Source organism: Semicossyphus pulcher, unplaced genomic scaffold (assembly GCF_022749685.1).
Source record: "Semicossyphus pulcher isolate SPU_LCO1_2020_fin unplaced genomic scaffold, fSemPul1.0.p SCAF_13, whole genome shotgun sequence".
NCBI classification, from domain to species: Eukaryota; Metazoa; Chordata; class Actinopteri; order Labriformes; family Labridae; genus Semicossyphus; species Semicossyphus pulcher.
The window spans coordinates 16434358-16445152 of record NW_027211637.1 but is presented as its reverse complement, the minus strand read 5'-3'; the positions used below and the strand labels follow the sequence as shown (position 1 = coordinate 16445152).

Here is a 10795-nt window from a genome sequence, read left to right as displayed (position 1 = left end):
TCTAAAGTAATAAAAGTAAGTTAGCAGCACATAGTTATAAGATGTAAGTGTCATCCCCCTCCTTTTAACAGTCTTCTTGATAACTAAAATACACAGTATTTGCTATTGCTTTGGTCTTGCAGTTGAATAACAGTGTTTTCAACATGAAATAATTTGATAGATTGTCGGCCATCAATGTAAGTATCGCCAACATGTGACTTGTCTCGGCATACCTCAGAAACCAAATAGCATTTGGTTAACAAATTGACAAAATATTGGTTCCTTTTCAAGCTTTCCAAAGCTGAAATAAATCACATCTAGCAAATTCAAGTCTCTACAGTCTTCTCATGGTCATCCCAAGCCAATTTTCAAAGCCATCAATGGTTCTGAATCGTCAATTGCTCAATTTTAAACCTGCCAGTAAATAACTTACTTTCCCCTCATGCATGATATTGTCACAGTGAAATTCCCTGAGGAAAGGAGGATAATGTCTCATTTTGAATGTTTGGACCCCTTAGGTTTTTTTTCGACTTTGTCCTTTTCATGCTGCTTCTTCTCCCTCTTTTTCTCCTCCTTGGCCTCCTTGTACTTCCAGACAGGAGGCTCCAGGTAGCCCCTCTGCCTCTTTTTCTTTTTCTCTTTCTTTGGAGTGGGCTCCCCAGATTTTGTCACTTCGATCTTAGGAATACAGCCTGTGGGGAAGATGCTGTTCCTATGTGCCATGCTGCGGGGAATGTAGCTCCTCATGGTGTTTGATGGCATGCTCTCCCTGCGCTCTGAGTCCTGGCAGCAGAGAGACACGGATTTGGCTGACACAGTTGTGGGAGAAGCTGAGGTGATCGAGCCTTTACTGTGGGACACTGTGCTCTCCTCTAACTCCTTCACACTGTGCTTTTCAAGCAGTTCAGGAATGGCAAACCGGCGCTTGCCGACCTCCGGGGGGCTGGAAGGACAGAGCGGACGGCAACCTGTGGCTACTAGGGGGCTGTGGATGCTGGAGGTCATCCGCACCATGTGGTCCAACACCCCGTTGTCTTCGGGGTCATGAGGGAAGTTAAAAGAAAGGTTGTCTTTTATGCGCTGTCGCAGCTTCTGACTGGCTGTTTTGGTGGCTGTGGCCTTTGCTACCAGTTGCTTGAGCTCAGGCCACTCAGGAATGTAGGTCTCACAGAACTGCTCAGCGACAGGGCGAGCCTGCAGGCGACGAAGTCTCAAAAGAGTGTCAAACCTTCCTGTCCTGACGACCCAATCCTTTAGACTTCTCCCTTGGACCAGGTCCATTGCATTCATATCTGCACCTGCATATGGGAAGAGGAGAAAAAAGCAGAATGCAATGAAAAAAAGACACTTGTTAAAAACCACTGGAAGCAGAGGGATAAGTATAAATCAGTCCCTGAGCTCAGCAAAATGATCCCACCATGTGGTTGCCTTTGGAGCACAATTAAGTGATTCGATTTAGCATAATACTACCAGCTGTAGATCAGGTCATTTCACAGCATGGTGGAACAGGATATGGGCTACAGTTAGGTGAAAAGATTAAACCAAATCAAGCCAGAGTTGTGCAGATTGCTAGCTACTTGTGGAATAATTAAGCCTTAATAACACATCAAACATCATTAAAGATATATTTACACCGATCAGCAATAACATTATGACAACCTGCCTAATATTGTGAATGTCCCTCTTTTGCCACTAAAACAGCCCTGATCTGTTGAGGCATGGACTCCACTAGACCTCTGAAGCGGTATGCGGTGGTACCTGGCACCGAGACTTTAGCAGCAGTCCTGTAAGTTGCGAGGTGGGGCCTCCATCGATTGGACTTGTTTGTCCAGCACATCCCACAGATGCTCAATTGGATTGAGATCTGTGGAATTTGGAGGCCAAGTCAACACCTTGAACTTGTTGTCGTGTTCCTCAAACCATTCCTGAACCCTTTTTGCAGTGTGGCACAGCTCATTATCCTGCTGAAAGAGGCCACTGCCATTAGGGAGTGCTGTTTCCACGAAGGGGTGTACTTGGTCTGCAACAATCTTTAGGTAGATGGTATGTGTCCAAGTAACATCCACATGAATGGCAGGATCCAACGTTTCCCAGCAGAACTCTGCCCAAAGCATCACTCTGAGTCCTGGCAGCAGAGAGACACGGATTTGGCTGACACAGCAGTGGGAGAAGCTGAGGTGATCGAGCCTTTACTGTGGGACACTGTGCTCTCCTCTAACTCCTTCACGCTGTGCTTTTCAAGCAGTTCAGGAATTTGCCCAAAGCATCACACTGCCTCCACCGGTTTGACTTCTTCCCATAGTGCATCCTGGTGTCATGTCTTCCCCAGGTACATGCACCCGGCCACCCACATTATGTAAAAGAAAATGTGATTCATCAGACCAGGCCACCTTCTTCCATTGCACCGTGGTCCAGTTGTGATGCCCACGTGCCCATTGTAGGCCCTTTCAGTGGTGGACAGGAGTCAGCATGGGCACCCTGATTGGTCTGCGGCTACGCAGCCCCATACACAACATATATGCTCTGACCCAGTTGTCTAGCCATCACAATTTGGCCCTTGTCAAAGTCGCTCACATCCTCACACTTGCCCACTTTATCTTCTTCCAACAATGTTCAATTGCTGCCTAACATATCCCACCCACTGACAGGTGCCATTGTAATCATCATGATAATCAATGTTATTCACTTGACCTGTCAGCGGTCATAATGTTATAGCTGATCAGTGCATTCAAGTTTGCCCATACTTCTTTGTTATTGACTGTCAATCTGTCCCTGACATTATTGAACTTCGAATAGTGTGATCTAAAGTTTATACAGGTCTAATCCCAGCGACCCAGAGAAAGACCAGATTAGTCCTCAGATGAGTTGCCCTGGATTACCCTGATCACAACACAGATTGTGTTACGTAGACAATGTTCATTCACCTATGCATCATGGTTGAGGGTCTGAACCAATGTAAGAACCTGGCTGGCTGGCTGGCTGAAAAATCTATTGTTCATTTGTGCATACACACCAGATGTTTTTCATATTTTAAACATACTGCATAAATTTACAAAAGGTGTGTACCACAAGCTTACCATGCATTACCAGGGCAGACACACACTCTTCACGGCCCTGTAGGCCGGCCTTGATGAGGGCTGTGAAACCGCGGGGGTCCCTGATCTCAGTGTCCACACCCGAGAAGTAGTTGAGGATATAGTTAAGAATGGTGATAAAGCCTGGATTGAAAATAAAATATTATGCTAACGTTGTCGGATTGATTTGAGAGTATGTGTTGACATTATGTGTTGTGTATGTCATCAGACGTACCTGCCTGGGACGCGATCATGATGGCAGTGTTGCCATCATTGTCCTGGTGGTTGATGTCTATAAATGGACACATGTGCAGCAGCGTGACAATGTCTACGAAGCCCTTTGACACAGCCAGCATCAGCCCGTTCTGATGAAAAGAAGGTAGAAACAAATTGAACTTGATTAAACTCTAAGTTTACTTATAGATAAACCTTTTTGTTAAAAGTCACTTTGCTGTTGCAATAAAAAAGAATATACAATCCATCTCACCCTCCCATTGATGTCCAGCTCCATGGCCTCTTCCTTTGTGACTCCTCTCTCCAGGATCTGGCGCAGGGAAACGTTGGCGTTCCTAGCACAGGCCTCATACAACCTTTTGGGCGGCTCTGTATATTTTTCATCAGTTTCATATTCGGGAAGCACAGAGTCATCCGAAAGGATGCTTTCTGTGTCTGAATCATCCAGAAGGACCTCTGAGTCCCCAGATGGGCCATCGCCCAGGTGGGGGTCATAATTTGCAGTGGCCATTTGACCCCTTCTGCCTGGAATCACACCTGGGCGTCAGGTCTGCTGCGCACCACCCACATCTTGAAAACATAAAGAAGCAAAATGTCAAAATTTCAATTTCAAGATTCAATCTAAGCCATGTAACAGGCATGCAATACCTCTAAGATTGCACTGATTTGGCGAATCAGTGGCATGAATTAAGACCTTTAAACTTGGGTGCCTATCAGCAGACATAAGAGGACACCAACCTTGCCCCAGTAACCCAAACAAATGCTCTCCTGTTAGGCCACATGCTGCTGATGCAAGCATCTATACTTGAAACAGTTTTAATTTGACCTGACAATCCTGAACACTTCTTTTACAGCTGCTGTAAAAGTGTTTACCTACGCTAACATGAAAGGTGTTGATGATTGTGAAAACATTTGTCATATTAGTGTAATATTAGTGTCATCTACTTTAGAAATATTGCATGATGTCTTCTCCCCAAAATAAGCACCTTACACCAGTTCAACTACAACTGTAAGACCTTTGAAGATAGCATGTTAAATAGAGCTGAAGTCCTTGTCTATAAAGCGTGATGCCTAAAGAGGATAAGAAGCTTCACCTCACCTCAGCCCTCCTGTCAGAGCGGCTCATCCCTAAGTCTGTGATTTACAAAATAGGCAGGCTGACTGTATAACATGCTTTTCATCAATGTTTGTGTAGCCATTTACAGTGTCGAGTAAACAAATATTTTCAGTGCATTAAAGCTGATTAATATTTTTAGAAGGACATGTATATTTATCTAAACATAAATAATTACTACACTACTGCTACACTAAATGACAGAGAAACATTTAACATCTGCAAAAACAGTCTGTGAAAGTTATGTGAATGTAGGAGTGTACTGGGTCGAGAAAGGCCATATGGTGCCGGAAGCAATGGAAGTCCAGGCCAGTGACAGCATCTGTCATGGTGTCTGAACCCTGTTGCACTTCTCTGCAGTGCACAGGACTATCCAGTGGTTTTCTGCTTTTGGATCCATGCACGATACAAAGGCACATGACACCATTTCTAAAGAACAGGATAGACCTCTGAGGCGCTGCAGAGGAGGGTGAGAAGCAGCTTGACTCCGTTCCAATGAGGGATTGAGGGTGTCAGTCATCAAGCTGCTCTGACCCTGCATATATCACGACACCATATCTACTCTAGGAACAAATCCTCACTGATAAATGTGTGCACCGAAGTAGCTTTCCTGCTGACAATGCTGCATTAATGCTAAGTTATTAGAGTACTTTTGGGTAAGCCCTCATTTAATGCCAAATAGAGGTGCTCAACTCCTCTAATCCCACAAACATATGTTCTTGATTCAGCATTGTGCCGTGCAGAAGAATGAAGATTACTATCACGCTAACTTTTCTCTCTCTTCCTCCTTTAGCACAAACATTGAAAGCATCCACTTTAACTCTGCAATTGTGGCCTGCACTTCCTGCTGAGTAACAGCTTGCAATCTGGTCAAGGGTCTTCCTGTGAATCCTAAATATACTGCTGCTGCTCTAAACTGTTGCATCAAGATTTAAAGATATGCAACCATATGTGCCAAAGCAGAGAATTCAGAGAAAACACAGTAAGAGTCAGAGCCTCACCCTGAAACAATCCAGTCAAGGGTTTGTCCTCCTCTCTTGGTCTTGGTGGTTAAACCATCCTCTTATATTGGACTTCCCTTCTTCCTGTTGGCTCTTGGTAGAAACTGGTAACTTAAAGTTTCCCAAACTGACACCAGCTGAATTCCTTCCCCCCTCCCTCCATCCCTCCAACTGGCCAGTTAGCTTGCAGCAATCCATCCAGGTCCCAACATAGACTGTGCCGTCCTAAGTCAGGCAACATGCTCTCTCCCTCTCATCCTGATTACAGAAGATTTAAGGATTAAGAGAAAGAAACAGGCAGCAGCCAACCTTGCTCCCCTTACAGTCTGTTGAGTTAGTCTGCTCTCTCTTTCTCGTCTCCATCCACAGCTCTCTGCAAGCCCGTCTGTTGTGTCAGAGAAATCCTCTCTAACTAAGTGCCGTGACTGAATCACGCAGGCTGTGGCTCCCAAATGTGGAGTGCTGCCGAGGACCCCCCGCCTGAAATAATTTCAGTGTGTCTGTGTGATGGGAGGCAGCGTCTTGGGTCTGTTTTCCCATGGAAATCCATTTGCTGGGACAACAAACTAACCCTGCTCTTACTCTAAGCCAGGGGAGGGCTTGGAAGTAATTATTCCCATGACAGGGATGACACACAGAGACATGCATGGAAACACATGGACACTGTGATATGTGTGCACACAAAAACAATTCCCTGTACACCCAATAAGATGCTCCAAAAAACAAAGGTTAAGATGCCTGAATAAAACTTTTTACTAGTGCCAGATTCGTTTAACCCCATCTGCTTAAACTGCAACCACATCCTTTTTGTCTCGAGGGCTGGCTCCCATATGTGGACAGAAATATCGTGTTAGCAGGTTTATTCATAGCACTGCAGACACATTCACGTGGTATCAAAGGTGCATGTAAACAGATTAACCCTGATATTGAGTTGGAGTAGGGCCAATCTGTGACTTTGTGCATGTGAAGGTAGCGGGTGTTATGCAACAGTTCCTCTTTGGTAGCGTGAGGAAGTCTGCCCCCATCTGATCAAACTGGGTGATGCAGTGCTTGGATATAACTAATAACAAGATATTCAGACATTGTATGATTGAAATAGCCATACATGTATCATCCCTGGACGTCGTGGCTGCTTTCTTTGCCTCCAAATATAACAACACACTTATTACAAGCCACATCTTACCTGCCTTGAACTTAAAACACTCCACTTTGACCTATGAAGTACAAATGATGACATACTGGCACTATTAATGACTTAGATATCAGACATCCAGCTCCACAGAGCCCCATCATAGCTGCGTAAAACCACTGTGACAAATTGGGCACTCATTCAAAAGCACTTGGATCCTGAGAATCCCCATCTTGTTGTCCCTCTGATGGTTAACCAACAGAAGCATATGTTGTTGTTTCCATGCAGCCAAAGCCGACACTCCCCAACAACACAATCCCACTAAATCCCATCAAATACCTCGGCCGATTCCTTATCAGACGCTCGAACCATCGGATCAGGCCTGAAGCGTCGCATCATCTAACCTGACCCATTACTCAAAAGCTGCTATGTTTAGATACAAGGTGGGACTTGACTCCTCGCTGATATGAAACACAGGAAAAGGAAAAAAAGGAAATGCTTGGTGGCAAGGATTTATAGCCTGTGAAAAAGGCCCAAACAGAAATGCAACAGACAGGAAGAAATCCAGAGGAAAGGGAAGTGTGTTTGGCACAAGAGGGTGGGGTGCAGTGTGTGTGGTTTCTCCTTCATTGTGTTAAACATGCAAGAGTGATCTGCTTTACCAGACGAGGGCAGCACAGCACACATTAACAGCAGGTTTGTGTTTATCTCCAGAGTCTTTGCTCTTGTTGCTCAAAGAAAATCCCTCCAATTTCACAAATGATTACTGATCTGATGTCAGAACATTTTGTCCCGACTCACCCTCACACTTTCCTTTTAGGGTCAGAGTTCTTGTCCTCCTTTTTCTGCAAATTCCTAACAGAGACATTCACTCATCACTAGAGAAGGCCGTCCAGCTTCTCCCCAGACACCACAGCACCCAGCAGAGGTCAGTGCTCGAGCAAAGGAACTTGGAAAGAGGCTTGGGAAGCAACGAGCTAAGTTTAGCTGGCTTAGTGACTGCTTCTAAAGACAGCCATGTGCTCGGCTAATATTAGATTGTTGGCAGTCAGTCCAGGACCTGTCTTACCAGCACTTTGCTCGGACTCTGAGAGCATCTGCTGTAATATTTCCAGCTATGTAGCCATCAGACAGACCCCAACCGCCTCCACCCCTTCGCTGCTACTTCTAAAAACTCTAAATGCCCCTGAGGATCGGGTAAATGGAAGAAAGCAAAGAGGAAACGCAGCTAAACCTGCTCATATCAGGCAAGAAGGAGATTCGGGAAAGCTGCTATGGGAACTGGAAGTTTGTGTTGTTCGAAATCATGAGTGGGTTGATAAGGCAAAAGTAACAATTATTGCACGCTATAGAAGTTTTTCTTTGAGCTGGAGCACTCACAGTTTTTACTTATCATTTTTATTTTCTCAATTGAAAAGAGAAATACAAAACCTATTCTGATACTCTTCTAGTTTTAAGAGTTTAAGTGTTTGTTTTAAACAGTATTGCAATCCAACTTTTTACATTTTTATTGGGAGGCATATTATTCCTTTATTAGATAGCAGTAGAAGAGAGGTGATAGGAAATGAGGGAAACTTTTTTTAAATCATGGGATACCATACTTAAATTTGTATTTAAAACGTCAACCCCTTTTGTGTGGAGTTTACATGTTCTCCCCGTGCATGTGTGGGTTCCCTCCCTGTGGGGCTGGGCAATATGATAATATACATCGTTAAACCAATATGAAAATGTCTACCGTATGTGTTTTTCTATATCGTCGCTATAGTGATGTCACAAAACCAGCGGCTAAACTGCTTTACGGCAATATTTACGTCATTTTGACGATGCTTTACGCTCTAATCCTTGCTTGTGGGAGCAAACCAGAGAGGGAGGCACTGATTATTACCATCCACATTAACGTGCAGAAAAGGACTCTTGGAAACTCAGCACTCTACTTATTTGGCAAGTATTTAATTCACACAGGATTATCCAAAAATAGGCTTTACCATGTGGTTATTTCATATGGACTAATTTGTTTAATTACAGGAAAACATAAAATATTGTGATAATGTATAGGACCATGGCCATATCGTCCAGCCCTACCTCTGGGTGCCCCGGCTTCCTCCCACAGTCCAATGACATGCTTGTCAGGTTAATTGGTGACTCTAAATTGCCCGTGTAGTGTGGGTGTAAGCGTGAAAGGTTGTCTGTCTCTCTGTGTCAGCCCTGTGTCAGTCCAGGGTGTACCCTGCCCCCCGCCCAATGACAGCTGGGATTGGCTCCAGCCCCTCCGTGACCCTGAACAGCATATAGATAATGGATGGATGGAAACTCATTGTAACTTCAGCAATTTTAGATTATCACTCATAATGTCTGCAAATAAATGTCTTATCAGATATAAATGTGATGGTAGTTTTACTTTAAAAGGAAATGATTAAGATTGTTTTCTGGGCCGGCTGCCCTCAGATTGAAGACAGATCTGTTGAAGATTGGCCAACATTGGATTTTTAGCTCCAACAGGATAAGCCTCAATAAAATGACTGTTCAAGATCTATCTTCATTTGACAGCATCAATCAACGTCTCACTTTAAATTCATTCGGCCAGCTGTTTTCCATCATTCAGTTAACAAACACATACAGCTGACTGGTGCAAGTGTGGTTGTGTCTGAAATAACCATGACTGGTTTCATTGTTGGCTTTTTAACCCCTTTTTCGACGTGATCCCCTGGACTTTTATATTCCCTGTTAGAGCCCTAGTTCCAAAAAGTAAAGAGCTAGCAGTGCAGGAAATGTGATTTATATGATTCTTTTGGAGGAGCGATTTATTAGATGCCACTCTGAAGCTTTTAGATAACTCTTAGGATCATAGAACTTAAACTCCAGCAGCAGTTATCATAGATAATGTAACATGACCTGTTAGTATTGAGCCACTCTACCAAACAGGGATCCTCCAGTTTAATGTTCAGTGTGGCCATAAACACCAGGGGAAAGTGTTTGTATAACACACACACACACACACATTATTTCCATGATACAGACTCTCCAAGTGGCCTGCAGCGCCAATCTGTAAACAACGCTGCAAGCCCTCTAACTCTTAACCAACAAACACTTCTAGTTGAATTAATCACTACCTCAGCAGTCACACAACTTGTGTAAGATGTGTGTGCAATTGATGACAGTCTCTTAAATAGTCAAGCTTCATGGGCCGTGTGTTCATACCTTATTTGGGTCTGCCTCGCTGCTCAACAGTTCAACACAATCCATGTGTCACTGCCTGAGACTTGGGCAGAGATAAAGAGAGAGCAGGGTGCCAGGACAGTTCAAAGACACACCAGAGAGAGATGCATACAGAGAGATATAGAACGGTTTGAGATGGGTTTGAAATCCAGGTGGTGAAGAGAAAGAGGAGTAAGTGAAAGAGGAGAGGGGATGATGGAAGGAGGAGATGTTTTGGGGAGGGGGGTGTTGATCCTCTAGAGCCAATGGAGAAGAAGAAAGGAGGATTTCAGGGAGGGTGATGTGGACAGTCCTGAAGACAGGGCTTTCTACTTTCAGACGGAAGGACAGAAGAAGAAGACTCATCCTCATTTGGAGGGACGACACAGAAGAGGAATTGAGGAGCTAAATCTGCAAAAGAAGGCCCAAAAAAATCTGGGAAGCTTTAATTGAGAGCACAAGGTGGATTTTTCTATTGGACTAAGAAACACCTGCAGCCCTCCCATCTGTCTGACCTGGGGGACAAGGAAGGAAGAACTCTGAGGTTCCTGTCCATGTGCATATATTCCACCGGTCTAGACAGAAACATGCCCCCGTCCTCCAGGATCAATTATTCATATGAATGAGGTTTCCTGTGTGTCAGGGCAGAACAAGGCGGGCTGTGGTGGCTCTGCTCCAATTTGTGGCACAGTGCGCAGCGAGACAGGAGCTGAGGGAGCAGAAAACAGGCGGACAAGCGAGATAGAAGACATACAGAGAGAGAGAGTGGGAGAGGTTGCGTGAGAGTTGGGTAATCAAAGGCCACAAAAACAGGAGGAGAGTTATTGTTTGGGGTTAAGAATGAAGGCTCTACAGAAGAATCAGGGACGCACTGACCAGATGTTGGGAGCCATGGCCGACGTGCTGACTTCTGTGGCCATGCCCAATCAACAGTGGGTGAGTTGTTGATCTGTTTGTCTGTTTACCGCCTGTTTGTATGAAAGCAAATTCAAAAAGGGAAGCCATATGGAAGTGTTTTTCAGGGCTCGCGGAGCAGACATCAAGCTTATCTTCAGCCCACATAATGACT

General features: G+C 44.5%; 2 protein-coding genes across 3 annotated transcripts in view; one reads left to right on the top strand and one right to left on the bottom strand.

Annotated features, from left to right (window-relative positions):
- Positions 1–399: 399 nt before the first annotated feature.
- On the bottom strand, positions 400–3798 carry ankrd33aa (ankyrin repeat domain 33Aa). The gene is made up of 4 exons (XM_069660981.1): positions 3541–3798; positions 3289–3418; positions 3057–3197; positions 400–1277 (listed from the first exon to the last, which is right to left on the bottom strand). The coding sequence occupies exons 1-4, from the start codon at positions 3796–3798 to the stop codon at positions 472–474; spliced, it is 1335 nt and encodes a 444-aa protein (XP_069517082.1). The 3' UTR covers positions 400–471.
- Positions 3799–10112: 6314 nt separating this feature from the next.
- The window catches only part of arhgef25a (Rho guanine nucleotide exchange factor (GEF) 25a), a 42262-nt gene continuing 41579 nt past the window's right edge, over positions 10113–10795 (top strand). For both annotated transcript variants that reach the window (XM_069660283.1, XM_069660282.1), the window contains exon 1: positions 10113–10662. In XM_069660283.1, coding sequence (XP_069516384.1) covers positions 10567–10662 — 96 coding nt within the window. In that variant the 5' untranslated portion in view covers positions 10113–10566. The remainder of the gene's footprint in view (positions 10663–10795) is intronic.

Coding starts and splice junctions, on each gene's coding strand:
- ankrd33aa (XM_069660981.1), bottom strand. CDS start 3,798: ATGGCCACTGCAAATTATGACCCCCACCTGGGCGATGGCCCATCTGGG. Junction 3,198..3,288: donor CATGATCGCGTCCCAGGCAG/GTACGTCTGATG, acceptor TTTTCAATCCAG/GCTTTATCACCATTCTTAAC. Junction 1,278..3,056: donor GTCTGCCCTGGTAATGCATG/GTAAGCTTGTGG, acceptor TCCCATATGCAG/GTGCAGATATGAATGCAATG.